At 49.3% G+C, this 18,985-nt stretch overlaps 1 protein-coding gene across 10 annotated transcripts in view; it reads right to left on the bottom strand.

Annotated features, from left to right (window-relative positions):
• The window catches only part of Agap1 (ArfGAP with GTPase domain, ankyrin repeat and PH domain 1), a 511,278-nt gene that overhangs the window by 148,114 nt on the left and 344,179 nt on the right, over positions 1–18,985 (bottom strand). For 4 of the 10 annotated variants that reach the window (XM_017795748.2, XM_008823665.3, XM_008823666.3 and 1 more), the window contains one exon: positions 5,254–5,412. The exons of the other annotated variants lie outside the window; for them this stretch is intronic. In XM_017795748.2, the coding sequence (XP_017651237.1) occupies positions 5,254–5,412 (159 nt within the window). The remainder of the gene's footprint in view (positions 1–5,253; positions 5,413–18,985) is intronic. 10 annotated transcript variants of the gene reach the window in all.

Raw genomic sequence — 18,985 nt, forward strand, 5'->3', positions numbered from 1 at the left:
TTGCCACGGCAACACCAGGATGAGGTCAGCAGTCAAGGCTGGCACCTGCAAGGGATGGCGTGGGAATGGGTGCTGAGGGTGTGTGTGGCCACAGGCTGGGTCAGACGCTCCGAAAGGCTGGTGACTGATGCCCCGGTGAGGCCCTCAGCACAGGGGTGATGCACCTAGAACACTCATCTTGCCTGGGAAAGTGGTATGGCAACCGAGTTGGTTATAGATGGCCCCCGGCCCCACTCCTGCCAGTAGTGCTCACTTCTGCCCAACACTTTCAGAGAAATTACCTGTAGTGAAGATGACTAATAGTAAGAAAAAAAAGACCACAGCCTTCCAGTAAGAGTCAGGAAAACCCTCAGCCAATAGTTGTTGCAGAGATAATTGTTCTGAATCTATCAATAACACTAAGCTGCCCCTTCATTGACTGCAAACAGCAATTTCTTTCATCCTGGATTATAAGTTGGTGTTCGCAGGCTTGCAGCCGCCATTACAGTGATAAACAGTAGAAACCACAACAGGATCTGACATGTAGATCAATTCTGGGCCCATAAAGAATCTACACAAGAGGCTCCAGGACAGGAATTTACAGTCACCAGTTTTTATCCTTGCCTGCTGCAGAAATTACTTCTGTCAAACACTTAGGAGAGTGAGGAAAAATGTAGAAAAATTAATTTTTCATGTACTACTGGAACAGCCTTCTTCAACGCAGAAGCTCAAGATGAGGATGCTCTGCATTTAAAAAATTACTCAGAGCAGCGTGTGGTACTTAGTGGAAGAAGGATCCAATCCCCGGCATTGCTCACAAGCCAGCAGACAGCAATTTGAAACCCTGAACGGAGCTGTCTGGATTTCCTCTGAGGGCAGATGCGGGGCTCATGTTAGCAACGCCAAATTATATTAGACGTTTAATTTTAAACCTCAGGTACTTAGATGTAAAACCCTACACTGGTAATGGTCATAAAGCAGTAGGGCATTCCGTCTCACAGAATGGAGCCCTCTTGCCTTCTCCTCTTAATTTAGTCAGAGCCTCCTGCTTCCTGATTTTATCCACTACAAAGTCATCTATCTAATTAGGAGCTGCTCACAGCTGCTTAGAGGCAGAAGCCCCAGGGGTACCTGTGTGTCAAAGGGGAAGGATTGAAAAGTTCTCTGGAGCTGAAGCCTTAATATAGGGTGGACGAGAGGGCAGAGAAAAACAGAACCATAATGCCGCCGTTACTACATCCTACAGTAAGACGGGGCGACAAGGCAGGTCCTTCCCTGGTTCTAGGCAGCTAAGTTCCAAAGCTGCTGGACCCTCCCCACTCCTGCTGGTGTCCTGTACAACTGCCTGCCACCGTAACATCCAGACCAGAGGTAGGTGGATGGGAGTGGGGTCAGGTGGCAGATAAAGCGATCACAATCAGAAGGGGGCAGAGCTCGGCATCAACTGCTAACGAAAAACAAACAGGACAGAAAGGCCTCACTCATGCTTGGTTCCTGGTTATATTAGTACAGCAGGAGGATGTTTGTGAGATTTGAGGTCTTGTAATGCACACATTTTACTAGAGTGCCCCACTGGATCCTGTGCTCTGGTGTTCCTTAAAAATGGTGGGGGTCTGGCCCCTGATAAACTGGGGCACAAAAGGTGAGATGCAGACGGTGTTTAGGAACAGCCTGGGCTCCCAAATTTCTAGCCAGCTCCCAGAAGCTGTCAGATAGATGCCCCTTGGTCTGGGTACTACACTTTGTGAAGGAGGGACCTACACCAGCGGCTCTTAGACATCAGTCTACAACACTGTTCCAAGAACAGCTTGCTGGGTCATGCGCAGCTAAAGCTTGGGGGACTAAGAGATTGCATTACTAAGTTTGTCCCAGGTGCTGCTGCTGCAGTAGCTGGGCCCAGAAATACCAGTGGAGAGCCAAAAGCTGAGGACCATTGAACCAAAGTCCACATGGTGTATAGGGAGCCGGGACTTTGGAGCGGCTGCTGTGTGGGGCTGGCTAAGCGTTGGTCATGGCAGTTCATGAGCCCTACCGCAGTCTTTAAAGACAAGAGAACTAGTCACGCCCAGAAAAGAGGCAACCTAGATACACATGTGTACCCTCTGGGAATGGAGTGCCTGATGCCAGGGGACAGTGTACACAGAGCAGCTCTCCCTCTGATCAGCACAAACCAAATCCCCAGATGCACCATGGAGATATACTCCTGATACTGAAAAGACTCCACGGAGGGCAAAACATCACCTCAGTGACTTCACAGCCTGATAAGTACCCTCGTGGACCAGCACATGAAGCCTTTGAAATAGTGGTATTTATTGGTATTGTTTACTTCCTTAAAATAAAAGAGAAAAAACCACATTGGGAATGATACGCCTTGGAACATACAGGTAGGAAAAAATCCCTGAAAGATGCAGGAACTGTATTTCCATGCACTGTTCTGTCACCTGCAGGCCTTTGCTCTTTAAAGTATCTTAACTAGGACCAGATGTGGTGTCACATGCCTTTAATCCCAGTTGGAGGCAGATCTGAGTTTGAGGTTAGCCTGGTTTACATGAGTTCCAGGCCAGCCAGGGCTACATAGTGAGACCCTGTCTGTAGTGTTGTGAACAAGAAAAGTCCCCATAGGCGCATGTATTTAAACACTTGCCCCCAGCTGGTGGCACTGTCCACAAAGGTTACGGAACCTCTAGGGATGCAGCCTTGCTGGAAGAAGCACGTCACTGGGGCAGTTTGAGGTTTACAGCCCCACTTCCTGCCCACCCTCTCTGCTTCCTGTGTGAAGACACATTGTGATCATCTGACTTCCTGTTCTGGCTGGCATGGCCTACCCTCCCTGTCTTTAGGGACCCTGGCCATCTCGAACCATAAGCCAAAATGAACTCTTCTGAGTAATTTGGTGACACTAGCCTGTCACTGCTCCCCCCTTCCGTCCCATTCATGCCCCACTTCACTGCAGCTTCTCGCCAGCTGACTCGCCCTTCTCTGGTCTTTCTCCAAATCCCCCCAATGCTTATAACTCCTTGCTGTTTCAAAAACATACACTCCATCTTGTTCCTTAAACAGTGCTCAGGTGTGACCCCCTTGGGCAGGCTTTTTGGATCCACTCTATCAACCCCTCAAACAGGTGTCGGCCCTGGCCTCCCTTCCGCACCCCTCAACAGACTGACACCCAGGATACCCAATATCCATTTGTCTCTCTTACTTCTGGTGTCCCTGTGCCCGTAACAGCTTTGCAAAGTTGTGGAGCACTTGGGTCTTTCGTGGCCATCCACAAGAAGCTGCCTTGCCAATTTAAAAACAGCCTTCAAACAAGGGCGACATGTCACTAGGATGTAGAAGCATGTGTGCCCGCAATCAACTTCTGTGGACAGTGCCGACCACCCAAACTGAGGGCCTAGAGACAATGGCAGCTGACTTGGTGGAGTGGAGATGGAGAGGCCCGGTGTGCATGTGTGGAGCTGAAAACACTGCTGTTAACAGACAGAAGCTTAGTCTGAGGAGCTTGTCCAGGAGGCAAGTGAGAAGGAAGGAAATGCACACAGAATGCAACAGGCTGCCTCAAACCTTCTATAAAACAGTCTGAGGTGGGGGGTGGTGGTGGAAGAGATGGTCTTCTACAAGTTTCTGGGTCCCCGTGACACCTGTAGCAGATAAGGACCAGAAGGTTACGTCTGTGTTTCTCAACAGACAGAATGCTTATTCCTCAGTCACCATGAATCTTTAGCATGGAGAGAGGCTTGGCACGGGGCGGGGCGGGGGGCGCACACAAACAAGGCCCCTGGTTTCAGCTCCTCAGGCCCTGAGATGTAGCTCCACGTGAGTGCATTTCCACAAGAAGGTGGCAGCAGACTGAACGTCACTGATCAGAACGCTGATGGACAGACACGCAGTGTCTCAAAGTACTTGAAGTATGTGACCAACTTGCTTCTCCTACAAAGTAGGTGGTAAAAATGGCAGATTAAACCAGTCAGGAAAGCTCCATGTCACGTCTGTTCCTCATGCCTCATGACTGGGCCTTGCGGGGCACACATACACTATACAGAGAAAAGAGGCCGGTGAAGGCAAGGTACCTGCTCGGGGCTGCTGTGGCCCAGGCACCCCTGGGCCTGCTGAAAAGCTCCCACAGGCCTTCAGAGCATGCATCCCTCAGGCTGGGGATAAACTGCAGACGCTTAATTCACAGTGACTAAAGCCTGCTCCACTAGGAGTCTCAAGGTTATCTCGGGATTCCAGAGGAAAGGCAGAGAGCTATGAAGAGTCCCTGCCCAGCCAACAGCAGCAGACACTTCCCACCCACCAAAGGATCTGCCCTGGAGGGAGAGGCAAGAGAGGCATCCAGCTACACCCTGGCCTGCGCTCCAAGCTACAGCCTACACACAGCCCCGATGGAGATTGCCTTTCCTACCGGCTTCTCTCCTGCTTTGGGGATGGCTTCCTCTGAGGCCTTTGCTTAGCCCTGTCTGCCAGAGCACCATGGAACCAGAGCTAAGGATGCTGTTTACCCAAAGCGAGCATCCTGCTGCAGCAGCTGGTGGGTCCACAGGGAAGACCTGACGCAGAATCTTTTAATTAGAACAAATTATGCTAAAATTACTCTCAAACCCTGTCTGATAGATTACATACAACAGTGGGAATTCCCTTAAATACCGGTGAACAGGCCACAGGCAGGATGCCACAGGCAAAGCAAGCCAAAGCGTGTGTGGGGCATACCGCATGATTCATGTTGTCACGACACCTCAAAGACAGCTTCCAGGACGCACATCTGTCCCCCAAGAAGCAGACCACACTTCCCAAAAACTAAAAGTGGAAATCCAGAGGTGAGAGATGAAAGGGGAGATGCCCCGGAAGTGAGGAGCCTCACCAGGAATCCTGGAAGACGGACAGGCAGGAGGAGAATGAACTGACTGAACATAAAATATGCATTAACAGTGCGACGTGGGTTAGCCAGGTGGAGCAGTGTGACTGCGCACCGGACATCTGACATCCCTTTCCAGCCTCACCATATCATAAGACCATAGCAAGGCACATGTCCCAACCACGGCCTCCATTTCTAAACCTGACCAGAGAGGAACAGATGAGGGTATGGGAAGTGGTGAGACAGCCTCTACCAAGCACAAAGCTCGCAGATGATGGCCTAGATGTGGACACCACTGTCACGGCAGCACCGTGGCACCATGCTCCAAGAGGAACACAGACGGCCCGGGCATCACGCCAGCCCCTGGCTTCCACAGAGCACCTGGAGATGGCCGCGGTCCGTGGGGCTGTGCCCCCTCTTACCGCTGCTGATGGCCGAGTTTGCAATGACCGTAGCATCACTCCACTGGTCGGCACTGGAGACTGAGTAGGAGCGCTGGTGCATGCCGTCGGGTCGGCTGTTGAAGGAGACCAAGCTGATGCCGCTTGCCATCTGAGACCCAGACGCACTAGTGGCATTCCCTAGGAATAAACAAGTCAGGTGAACACCACGGCGGACTGCAGACCCCAGAAGCCAGCAGGACCTCCTCAACAGGGCTTCACGCTGGCACACATGCTCCTGACCCTTGAGTGACGCTGTCATTTCAAATGGAAGGAAGCATTACATGGAACATGATCATGAGGAACACAAGGCGGTGTAAACCCTGGTGGTGCTCCACTGAACGACACGAAGGCAGGCTGCAGACGGCTGCCCGAAAAACGGTCCCAAAGACGCGATTCTACCATAATCCAGAGAAAAGAGTCCCAGGGAGTCCTGGGAAAAGAGTCAGTACAGAGAAAAAGGGTGTGACAGGAGCCTGGCCGTATCACCTACCCATATGTGCTCACCAATGAGGAGCTGACTGCAAGGTGCCAGGAGAGAATGCTCACAGACAGCTAGCTAACTCTTATGATCGACACAAACCAATGCCCAGCTGCGCCTTGGAGAAACACTGACTTCTGACCTTGAAAATACTCCACAGAGGAAAATATCACCTCCGTGACTTCAGAACGCACACAAACTGTGAAGAAAGAGGATTCCATGGTAGACTTAATGGTTTGAATCAGTTGCTCAACATCAAAATGAATTATTGTCTGGTCACACCAATTTTAGACTCAAAATGCAATGAAGTGCTTTTCTCCAAGGCTCAGACAGTCCCGCTGCTTGGGAATGGGTCTGTCAGACTGACAACATCTTTGGAGGCGTTTCTCCAATTGTTAAACTTTCCTTCAATTGTTTTAGTTCAGAGCCACCTAAAGTTCTCAACTTTTGGTGGAAGGTTCCCCAGGGTAGGGTTGTAAGTCTGTGGCCCATTAGTAGCTCCAATTCTTAGATTTTTCTTGTGGAGTTTTATAAAAAACAGAGGTTTAGAAATCAGGCTTCTGATTTTGGTTACAGGCCGGGGAGGAGATTGGAGCTCCCATCCAACACGTAACCTCACTCACCATACCCAGTACCGCCAGGAAAGCTGTTTCCTGCCAGGTGGTAGGGAGTGAAGACTGAACTACCCACTTTTCTCATCGCTGTGCTAAAATGTACGAAGAAGGCAAAGAAGGGAGAGGAACCTGTCCTGGCTCACAGCTTGAGGGGACAGTCCTTACGCCAGGGAACAGCAGGTCACATGGTGACCAGGAAGCAGAGACCTATGAATGCTGGGGCATGGCTGGCTCCCTCGCCCCAGATTTATTGTGCCTAGGACTCCAGCTTATGGAGAGGTGCTACCCACATTTAGGGTGATTCTTTCCACCTTCATTAACCTGACCTAGAACTTTCCTCACACATATGCCCAGAGGTTTGTCTCCTAGGTGATCCTAAGACCTTTCAGGTTGACAACCAATGTTAACCCCATCACAAAGATGTCTCTACGTTAAGAAAACCACCCCAAACCTATTTTGTGCTACTGTTTGAATGTCATAAGGAAAAAGGGTGGGATTGCTCTGGGGTTCCAGACAAAAACCCACAACTGACAATGAAGGAAACGAACTAAGGAACACAGGCTTTCCTGCTCACAGTGGAGCCCAGAGCAGCAGGCCCGGGAGGGTGCAAAATGCAGAGCCCCATGCCACCCACTCCTTGAGTTCTAGACACCCAGGTCACATGAGTTTGAATGGATCTGCTAGAGCTCAAACTAATGAATACAGAAACTCCCAATGCAGAAACTACTGGGCAAAGCTCTTCATTCCCATAGGCCCGTGGGCCAGGTGCCTGGGTGGGAAAATGTGGACTGTGGGATGAGGTCTGGCTTCCTGGTTGGGGTGCAGGGTCTCAACCCCCACAGCTCTATGAACAGGATGCCTGGGCCTTGCCCCACTCCTCCCCACGGTCAGGGAGAGGCCAGCGCTCCCAAGGAGGCATGACAGGCAGCTGCCGGAGTTCTTTACAGGCCTCTACTGAGGACACCCTGGAGTGGCCTCCTGGTATTGTGAGCCTTGGCGGGGATCCACCACAGAGGCAGTGTCCTCTGGATTGGGACAGGGGCTCCCTCCACAGGTCACACAGCTGGGGTTCTGGCTGCCTGTGCTGGCTATTTTCCTGCTGGGCTCTTCTGGAGTACCCTCATAGGCCATGTCCACCCACTCCAGCTCTTTCTGGCTTCTTCTTGAAAGGCCCCGAGGAGGAAGGGCAGTGAGACAGGGTGTCAGTTCCAAGTTTCCCTTCTGGGCCCCACCTCAGGCTGGCTCCCCTTCCCAGCAGCACTGGTGCCTACCCCCCACCCCGGGAGTTCTCTTCTCCACCCATCTGAGTTGAACTAGGGAAAAAGGACACCCCCCCTCAACAGCAGCATTGATCCCCTGGCTCATCCTCACATCTACCCCATTAAGTCCCAGTAGACAAAAGCTTCAGGGTCTGGTAACCCTGAGGGAAAAGAACAGTGGGAGCTGGGCGAGGTGGAACATGACCATAACTGCAGGAGGAGAGGCAGATGGAAGGACAATGGGTGCATGGTCATCCTGGACTACCAAGAGCTCCAGGACGCCATGGGCTATGAGACCCCATCTCAGCAAACAAAGAATAAATTCGTCAGGGGATGAGCAGTGAGATTCCTCTTTGGTCAGCCAGGCCACTGGAGCCTGTCCGGCTTCTGGAGACTCCTTCCATTTAGTAACATTCAGGATGATTCTGTCCCCACACTTTTTATACCAGCTTTAGGCACACAAGGCCAAACACACAAAAAACCAAAAATGAGCTCACTGTCCACCTTCCAGGCCATGGTGACAGTAAGGTACTCAACAGCCCAGCTGCCCTTGTCCATCCTCTCAGAGGATGCTGTGATGATCAGTTTTAACTTGATACAATCTAGAAGCACTTGAGAAGACAGTCTTGGTGAGGGATGGTCTAGACTGGGTTGGCCTATGGGAATGTCTGTGGGCCACTCTGGGTGGCATCGTTTCCTGGCTTTGGGTTCCTGGCCTGTATATGGTGAGCTGAGCAGGAGGCATGCTTGCACTGAGCCTTCTCTGAGCTTGACTGTGAGTGTAATGTGACCAGCTGTTTTAAGCTCCCGAACGCCTTGACTTCCTGGTTATGATCGACTGTAACCCAGACTCGTGAGCTTTCTCCCCTAAGATGCTGTCGGAGCATTTGATTAACACTGCAACATGACATCATCCACAAAGCTCACACTTGAGAATGGGGCAAACAAGTGAAAATCCACTGCAGAAAATCGAAGAAGAAAAAAGGGCCTTAACGTTCTAGTAAGTTTAAGATTTTGCCTTGGGCTGAATTCACAGCTGCCCTCAGCCCCACGTGACCCAGAGGCTGCTAGAAGGTGAATACTCTCAACTTGCCTTTTGAAAGGCCAAGGAAAGGATTCCCAAGTGTCTGACTATGGTTTCAAACAGGCTCTGGAGAGAAGCTTCAGTGTGTGCCGAGGACAGAGTGGACCTGAATCCAAGACAGAAGAGCACAAAACATTCGGATGAGCCGTCCAGAGAACTGGCTTAGGTCACAGGGCTTTTGTCTGATGGATGGATGTCACACTGTGGCAAAACTAAGGCAGAGGTTCTTAGGGTACTATTCTCTGGCTTGCAAACTTCCTGTTGCTTGTGAAATGAAGTTTAAGCACAAGCTGGATGCATTAAGATGTTGGTGTGGCGGCTCTGGGGTTTGGCTCTGAGCCTGCCTTCTGATGGGGAGGAAGGTCCTGGGGTGTTAAATGGGACCCAAGTGGCCAAGGACCCCCAGTGAGACTGCATGTTTCTGGTCTCCAGAGGGAAGAGTTCCAGGTTCGAATGCTCCTTCCGAAAAGCAGATTCTTGGGATCCCATAGCATATGATGGTCTCCCTATTCGGTCACCCTAAATCCTAATGGTGGGACTAAATGGGAACGTGAATGTCTTTGGTTCTAAGCAAAGGGTGTGTATGGACCCACAGTTATAGAAGCACAGTTTTAGCTGGGTACATGTACTTGTGGCCTAGAGTAGTCCCCAGGTGAGCTCACAGATACATTTTGCTTAGGTATGATAATTTTCTTTTCCCACAAGTAAAATTCAATATAATTCTACTTATAATTCTCCCAATATGGAGACTTTGTCTAAACATTCCATGGTTTGCCAGGCGTGGTGGTGCACACCTTTAATCCTAGTACCCGGAAGGCAGAGGCAGGTGTATCTCTGTGAGATTGAGGCCAGTCTGATCTACATAGTTCCAAGTCAGCTGCAGCTACAGGGAGACCAGCTCAAAAAAAAAGTCAAACCGAAACAAAACAAAAATGTGAAATCCATGGTTTGGGCCAGTGAGATGACTCAGCAGGTAAAGGTGCTTGCCGCCAAACCTGACACGTTGAGTTGTCACACGTGGTAGAAGGAGAGAAGAGGCATTTGCAGCTTGTCAGATCTCTACACACGCACCATAGCACCTCCCACCCTCACCCTGATAAATGAATAACTTTTAAATTCCATGGTTCCTGATACCACTTGGCGTATGAGAATGTCTGACAGCTGTGGTCCTGGTCTGTACTGAGTCACAATAAGCTGGGGTGATGCGAACTGGCCCGGTGACACCTGGGTACACAAGTCTGTCTTGTCACCTTCTCAACAGCTAAAAGACCTTCCAAACACAGGCAGAGGGAAAGTCTCACTGCAGGAAGAAAACATTTCTGGGTTTCTCTCACAGGAATACATCTTTTATATATAGTAATTTACTTCACTTTAACATCCATTGTAATTTTTACTAATTGTCACACAGGAAACAAAAATGTCTCCTGTGTTGGGGTGACAGGTTGTGGTGCTATCACCCCAGCAGAGGCAGGAGGGTCACTGCAGGTTGGAGCCCAGCCTGGTCTACGCACTGAGCTCTAGGCTAAATAGCTAGATCCTGCCTCAAAACAACATTAAAAACAAACCATGTCCTCATGGGGCTGGAGAGATGGTGCAGCGGTTAAGAGCACTGACTGCTCTTGCAGAGGACCCAGGTTTGATTCCCAGCACCCACATAGAGGCTATGAACTGTGCTTAACTCCAGTTCCAGGGGAATCCGAAGCCCTCTTCTTACCTCTGTGGCACTGCACAACACGGGTGCACTTACATACATGCAGGCAATACATTCATACACATAAAATAAAAATAATAAATTTTTTTTTTTTTTTGGTCTTTTTGAGACAAGGACTCTCTGTAGCCCCAGCTGTCTTGGAACTCACTATGTAGCCTGGACTGGCCATGAAATCATAGAGACCCGCCTGCCTCTGACTCCCAAGTGCTGGGATTAAAGGCATGCGCTACCATGCCCAGCAATAATAAATATTTTTTAAAAAACCGTGTCTTCAGTGGTGGTACAGAAATGAAACCAGCTCCTGTGAAGGGTGATAATGTCTCTGTTCTCACCATGCAGTTCAGGAGCCAGGAGGCAGCCGCTCTCCTTTAAACGCACATGTGTAGGAGACACATTCAACTCTGAGGCAAGCCACTGGTCCAGAGTCAGTTATAACACCGTGGAAGTAGTGTGTTGCTCTAGCAGGGCCAGAAAGTATCCCCAGTGTACATGGTCCTGGCCAGTGGCCATACTTTGAAGCATTTCTCTGCCTTCAGTAAATCCACAGGCCAAATAACAACCCTACAACATGTACTGAGTACTTTTAATACCTGTACCAGTTTCTGATCATAACAGGGCACAACTGCTATTCTAGTGTCCTGTTGCTGTGATGAGACTCCCTGACCAAAATCAATTTAGGAGGAGGAAAGGATTCATTTGGGTTAGACTTCCAGGTCACGGTTCATCATTGAGGAAAGTGAGGACAAGGACTCAAGCAGAAGCTATGGAGGAAGGCTGTTTGCTGGCTCACTCACAGGCCCTGGCTTAGTGAGCTAGCTTTCTTATAGCCTAGGAACACCTAGGGATGGTATTACCCATAATGGGCTGGGCCCTCCGACATAAATTAAGAATCAAAACAATCCCCCCCAGACATGACCACAGGCCGGAACGATCTGGACAAGAACTCCACTCCTAGGTGACTCTGGGCTGTGTTAAAGCTGACTAGGGCCATTTCTAATGCTTATTTTATATACATACACACAGAATGTAATTCCATTTCTGCTCCTGAGTGATCTCACCAATTAACTGGCCAAGTATTAACTGTCCTCACGTCCCATGCTTATATGTGAACACTTGGCAGATCTGCCTAGGCCCCCACAACAGGGCGTTCACAACAATCCGGAAACACATGGAGCAGCTACATTTAAAATCATTTTACTGTCTCAAAGCACCTGAGGGCTACAGGTCTCATTGGATGGCAATTCATCTTGTGCTGGCGAGTTACTAAGGCCGAGGAGGAGGTGTTTGTATTTGTGAAGGAAGGGAATAATGGCTTTATCTGACTGTTGGAGAGGTGAGGACCTTGACCTCAAGACCACTTAAGACACAAGTGTGCATAAGCACTGTATGGGACACCTTCAAGGCCAGCCTCCAGTGCTGCAGTGATCCGTCTTGATATCTGTGATTAAGTTGAAGGGATGGGAGTCCGAAACGTGCCTGGTGCTGATGCTGCTATGAGAGGCGGTGAGTTATCTGTATCTGCGCCAGCTGTTTGGGAAAAGTCTGAGCTCTTGTTACCCAGTGTTAGAACTACAAGAACAAGATGGTCAGGAGGACGGCAAGACGTGACAACCCCACAAGACGTGACGACCCCACAAGACGTGACCACCCCACAAGCTGGCTCCAGGCTAAATGTGGGAATGGCCTGTAGAAAGCCACACCAAACCACAGCCCTAGGAATGCCCACTGGAGACAGTCTGGACTGGGTCCTTTCCCAGAAGGCGATCTCCTATAAGCTGATATGTGTACTCTGACACAGCACCGTCAGCATGTCTTGGAGATGATAGAGAGCTGGGGTTTGCAAGGTATAGGAGCCCATGGCCCTGTAGTTACCAATACTTTCTTAGCAGGAGTGTCTCTATTTCCCAGAGGGAGGTGAATCTGGAAGTTGGATCAGGCCTCCTCTTTCCTGGGGCAGAGAAGGTGGCGCTACCAATGGGCTGTGATGCTCCAAACTCAAGTCAGTCACTAACATGAGCCTGAAAAGCAGCTTCTGCTCACTGAATCCAAGAGGCCACTGGTCTCCTCATGGCTGAGTACCTTAGGGAAAGTATTTTCTCCTTCCCTCCAACACCCCCACATCCCTGTGGCCTCACTTCACTTTCCCACCCCATGGGCCTTGAGAGTGTGACCAGTACCTCTTGTTCTGTGCAGTGTTGTATCTATAGAACAAACCAAGGAAAGGGACAGTGTCTTCCTCAGAGGAGGGCAGACCTTTCCACTTCCTACGGTGAAGGATGGGATGACTGGCTTGTACCCCACTATAAAAGACTGGGATATTCTAAGCTTGGGGCTCTTTCCTGGAACAAAATGCTATGTTGCTGGTGTCACCTTGGGAGAACTAGGCTTGGGACATGGCAATGAGGTTACTCTGGTTACCCATCTGTCATCTGCCTAGGCCCACAAATCCTATCAACCATGCAGCTGTGGCAGCCGACCTGTTAATGCACAAAAAAGGTGAGACAATTCTCTATGCTGTCCCTGCAGCCCATCCTGACACTGACCTCCCAGTGCTTCTGTCTCACCATACCCAGTCCCTCCACACCAGGCACAACCCAAAACATAGAGCCCCTGTCCTTTGGAAACCTGCAATCTAGTTTACCTGAAGGGATAAGACAGTCCCAGAGTCCCCCAGCCACCACACAGTGTCAAAAGCCTTAAGAGGGTGCAAGGGGCAGGGAGCGCCCCCTGCTGGAATAGGTCTAAAAAGGCCTCTGGGGATCATAGCAAGTTGAGGTAGACTCTGGCGTCGCTAGCCCTGGCTGGATGGAGGATGGACTGAGCACGCTCCCAGGACTTTCTGAACCATTCCTCCAACTCGTGTTAATGTAAAGTACTCATACTGTGTTTGGTGCTGGAAGCTTTAGTCGTCAAGTTGACAAACCTGGGAAGCAGGCACCTCCACTGGGGAATTTCCTCTATCAGATGGTCCGTAGGCATGTTTGTGAGGCTTTTCTGGATTGTTGAGTGATGTGGGAGGGCCCAGCATGGTGTAGGTGGTGTCACCCCTGGTCCTTCCTGGTTTGCAAAAGAAAGTAGGCTGAGCACAGGCCAGAGGAGCAAGTCAGTAAGCAGCGTTCTGTGCGGTGTAGGTGGTGTCACCCCTGGTCCTTCCTGGTTTGCAAAGTAGGCTGAGCACAGGCCAGAGGAGCAAGTCAGTAAGCAGCGTTCTGTGGTCTGTGCTTGCCTGCCTACCTCCAGGTTTCTGCCCTGAGTTCCTGACTTCCCCCAAGGATAAGTTGTGATCAGGATGTGTAAGCCAAATAAACCCTTCCCTGCCCAAGCTGCTTTAAGTCAGAGTGTTTTATCACATCAACAGAAAAGCTAAGACAGTGCTCAAATACAGTTCACTTCTCTCTTCCAAGTTTCTTCCTCTCTTTTCAATGCCCTCCCGCACCCCCCAATTAAAGTCATATGCCCAGGAACTGGAGAGATGACTCAGTGCTTAAAAGCACTGGCTGCTCTTGCAGAGGACCCAAGTTTGATTCCTAGCACCCACATGCAGCTAACAACACTCTGTAACTCAAGGATCTGACGCCCTCTCTGACTCTGCACACATTGTAGGGCACGGGTGCACATACACACATGCAGGCAATACACTCATACACATAAATTAAAACTAATAAATAAAATACTTAAAAGTCACACGTCCACCAAAAAGCACATAAGACGTCCACAGGTTACCTCTCTAGTCTCATACTGGACTTGACAGCAGCACCCACCTTCCACAGACACACTGTGGTATAGACACACATTGGAGTTTCACACAAGACCAAGAGCAGAGGAGGCAGGATGAATGCAGACTGACCACAAAGCAGATGGCAGCAAGCTGGAGTGCATGGGCTGCCACTGCTGGGTTCAAGAGGCATGTCCCATCTATGGCCCAAGTCTGATGAGGCCGCTCCCGTGTGTGCGTGCATGTGCACGCAGATGCTCTCATGGAGGTCAGAGGCCAGCTTGTGGCAGTTGGTAAGCAGGTTCTCTCCTCTCTATGTGCATCCTGGGGATCGAACTCAGGTCATTAGGCTTAGTTGGCAAGTACCTTTCTTTACCTGCACAGCCATCTTGATGGCCTGGGCCTTTCCACTTTCTACACGTTATATCAGTCAAATCTACCCCCGTCTTGATGGAAGTGCAAGCCAGAACTGCATTAGACAAAGGAGTCTCACCAACACTGAGCCCTGGGAGCCAGGCCCTCCCTGAAGAGCAGGTTGTGGACTCTGCAATGTGGTCTCCAAAGCTCCTACCTGGCTTTTCACTGGTACTTCCCCCCAAACACTACCAAAGAAACACAGGGCCAACAACCTGGCCCCAGCTCTGAGCTCAGGAGGAGAGGTTCCAGGAACACCCCACTCTGGGATCAGCTGCAGCTGGCCTGATTAGCAGGGGGCTGCATTACCATGCTAATCCTCCTCCACGCAGTGCCTCGCCTTGATATGGATATGTGCGTGTGCTTAGAGGGCAGCCTTGATGAGCGAAAGCTTCCTGGTCAAAAGCACGGGGTTCTCGCCAAAGAACAATTTTCGCTGTACTTACACCCTAAGTGAAGAGTTGATCTGAAAAGATGCTTACCTCCACCATATGCTGTTTTTCTTTAAACAATTTGCATTTCAAAGTGCGCGTGGCATTTATATCTGAATGAGCATCAGTGTGTTGCCTGAACTGATCTCAAATGAGCAGGAAAAAGATGCTGCCTTCTATTGAACAAGGCTGTTTTCATCCCCCAAATGACATCAAAGGCAGAGTTCCTCTTTAAAGATATAGGCTTATTGCATTAAAAACAGCCTGCTCTGATTCCTTAAAGAAATACTTGGAACCAATGGCTTTCCACACCTTCAAGTTCACGCTCGCCAGCAATCACTTCCTTTAAGAGAAAACATTCTCTCCACCATACTTCCAAAGTTTGGTCTATCTTCACAAACAAAACTTAACTTTACCAAAATGTCTAGAAAAAAACGATCCTGACTTACGACTTACTGGTTAAATAAGAATGAACAATTAATTGCACCAGCTCTTGGGCGGGGGGTTGTCTGGAACTCCCATGTACGCTGTGTGTATACTGGGGAGGGCTGAGACACTTCTATAAGTAACAAGTGGGAAACACATTGTGCAGCTGTGTAGCTCAAAAAAGCAAAACTCCGAAAACTGCCCTGGAACCACAGACTGTAGCAGAAAAGGAGCCCTTCCCCACTGGGGCGCTCACCCTAAAACTGCCAGAGAGACTGTCTCAGGTCCTGGTGCAGCTTCGAGGGAGGGAGGGAGGGAGGACACAGCTACCATGCAAAGCTGACAGGGTGCACGTGGGAAAATGGGAGTCCCTGAGATCACTGCTGGACCACAGTGCTATTCCAACGTCACATCACTTTAAACGAGGCCTTCGCCATCTGCTCCATCCTCTAATTATAAGCCCGAAAAGAATATAATTCACAACACTACCATAAAAAGTGAAATAGACGATTTAAGAGCCTGTGAGAGGCGTCATTTGCACCAGTATTTGCATTGGAAAACTGCCCTCCTTTTGGCAACCAGAATTTCAGCCTAAGAGGACCACCCTGTCCCCGGACGCATTCAGTGTCTTGTCTTACAGATGCAGGACCCCGGGCCCTGTACACTGTTTGTTTCCTGTTTCATGGACCTGTGCAGTTCAACACATCTGATGTTATGAATCTGGATTATTCAGCCAATGGTCTTTTTTGTTGTTAAGATACTTCCATATTGCGTTTCAAGAGGAAAAAAAAGCAGTCTAGGGCTAGTTACAGCAATGTACGTAACGATTACTAAACTCAGCAGAATAACCACACTCAAAGTAGAGCACCCTAAAACTGGAAAGCAGTTATCTCCTAAATATGAAATGGCAATTCCTACTGATTTTGCTCCAGTTATGATGCAGAAGAAACATGAAACTTATTTTATTGCATGAACTCCTGAAAATAATTCTGTCAAATTAAATGGATATATGACTATTGTAAGTTAAGCCTATCAACATCACCTTGAACAGGTCAACATTTTATTTAACCTATGCACAAGTTTTCCTTACTATCAACACAGAAAACATGGGAGTTTATGTTATACAACCTTTTTTGTTTTCACATTTTTATTTATTGTGTGTGACTGAGTGAGGGCTCATGTGTGCACTGGCACACACGAGGAGGTCAGTTCCCTCCTTCTATTCCACGAACTGAAGTCAGGTCACCAGGCTTGGTGGTTAAGTGCACCTTTACCTGCTGAGCCACCTGGTTGGCCCTACAGTATACATCTTTAATGAGACCTCCTAACCGTTTTCCCGCACCACACAGTCATCATGGTATATTTAGAAATGTAACTTTATTTTGACTCGGTGCAGGTAGCTGGAGCTATTCTGTTCCCACTTCTGGACAGCCTGGCCAGTTTCCTCTCTTTCTCATGATCATAAACAACACTGTGAAGGACATCTATGAGATTTCAGGCTGTCCTTGGGGTAAGTCCTCAGAAGAGTTAGGACTGGGACAAGTGTTGGTCTTTCTGATCTAATGTTGCTGATTAATTTTCTTAATGACTAGTGCCCCAAAGAACCCAGGCATCATTATAACAATTCAGTCCACAATTTACAAAACGGATAATAATAAAGAAATGGGGTTAATGATGATGGTAAGACTATGCCTCATGTGGTTAATATAATGATCAAATTATGTGAAGCAACTCTGTAAACAGCAGAGCCTCTCAAGAAACTGTGAGGAACCGTCAGCAGTGCTTTTTCCTTTCCTTTGCAGCTTATTTATTTATTTTAGTAAAAGCTTAAAAATGGTGACGTAGCTAATTTTGTTTGTTATCTGGGAGATCTGTGTCTGTCCCTTGTTCCGCCGGAGTCCCCTCAGGCTATCTGGTACGTATGGGCTTGTTTGGGGTCCGCAGTTCTTCCCTTCACATGAGCTCACTCACTCACATGATGTCATGTCACTGAATCCCTCTGCTGACCAATAAGGTGCTCAGCCCTGGGGACAACTCAAGGACACCCTCACTAGTCCAAGTGTATTTGATAGTCCAAGTCTATCAAAATGCCAGAGAGCTGGTGATGAGTTGTGTCCACGGGGACAGTGGTGCCATTTATAAAAGGAGAGAAGAGGAACCACGAGCTTGGGATGTGCGGTGAGTGATCGATGCAGGTCTTCCGGCAGCGAGCAACAGGAACAAGAGAACGGGGAAGCCACTTGCACCCCTTGCTGGGTGACTCCTCTTCCTCCAGATGGAGCCAGCAGAGCACTGGGCACAATCCAGAGGCCCCGAGAGCTTCGGAAGGTGCATTTTCACGCAAGTGATGAGATTTAGAAATAAGCTTAAATACCCATTCCAAAGACAAAGTCCATTTTTTTCTGGCCACACAGCTCAAAGTTCAGCATTGCAACTGGTATCTGCCCTTCTCATTTCGTCCGTTTTTATCTCCTAGGAGGGCTTGCTGCTAATCCTGAAGGAGGCGGTGGAGAACCTTTACCAGGCTGGCTCAGCCCCAGCCCACTTTCTGGTGCAAGTTACAGGAGCAGACAGATGTGCGGCACAGCGGTAACAAGGGTGACCCATTATACAAAAGGACACTAAATCTTTGGATGTGGGTGTAAAGCAGCAAGACATGGGTCCATATTCAGAAAAAAAGTGTTATGCGACCTCTCAGGGCACCTACACCTGGCCCTCTATGCTCATAGCTGGTTCAGCTTCCAATGATTGAAAAGCTTGGTCTTATCACTTACCCTACCTAAGAGTTCCACCTTTAGAGTATTCTTTCTCCTGTAGAGTACAACAGGGGTATTTTATGTTTACAACATTCACTTTGATTTGACAGTACTGTGTTGGGGGACTGGCTACTGTCCCTTCCCAGGAAAGAGGTCATGGTGGCCATATGGTTCCACCATCAGAGACACTCAGCCCTGCCCCCTGTCCTTGTAGAGCATATCTCACACCTGACTAGAGTCAACAGGCACCACAGAACAGTGGTGAATATGCAAAGGTCACGTTAGGACGGGAACTGGGGTGGTGGGTTTTCCCTCTAGATGAGTTTCAGAAGACAAAGCCAACACAAGCAGCCAGCCAGGAGGCTTGGAGATGCCAAAATGGTGTGATTACTTGGAACTGTCCTCTGCCCGTGTGGCAGTCTGCAAAGGGGAGGTGCATGGTAGACTCAACACCATCTGAGCCCCTCCCCGCCAGCGTTGAGGGCTGCCCCCCCTTTTCTCTGGAAGGCTGCTGGGACGCAAGAGCGATAGTGGCTTCTACCTGCCCCGAGGCTTCTCCCACCATGGCCTGTCCCACGGTTTCATGAGAAGAACCACTAAACCCACATTGTTAAGATGAGGAAGTTTCTAGAGCAACTTTTACTTACTTAGAGGTATACTGGTTGCCATAGAGGCACGTAGCTTGGTGCCCACAGCCTCTCTTCCACCTTTCACTAAGCGCACAGATTGAGCTGCTGTTGGCTCTCACACAAAGTCACACCGTACTTGTAGTCTAGGTCACTGGGAAAGGTGTCCCTGAGTTGGAAGTTCCCCAATGACGTGA

The sequence above is a fragment of the Nannospalax galili genome, unplaced genomic scaffold, assembly GCF_000622305.1.
Source record: "Nannospalax galili isolate Female #2095 unplaced genomic scaffold, S.galili_v1.0 scaffold149, whole genome shotgun sequence".
Taxonomy (NCBI): Eukaryota; Metazoa; Chordata; class Mammalia; order Rodentia; family Spalacidae; genus Nannospalax; species Nannospalax galili.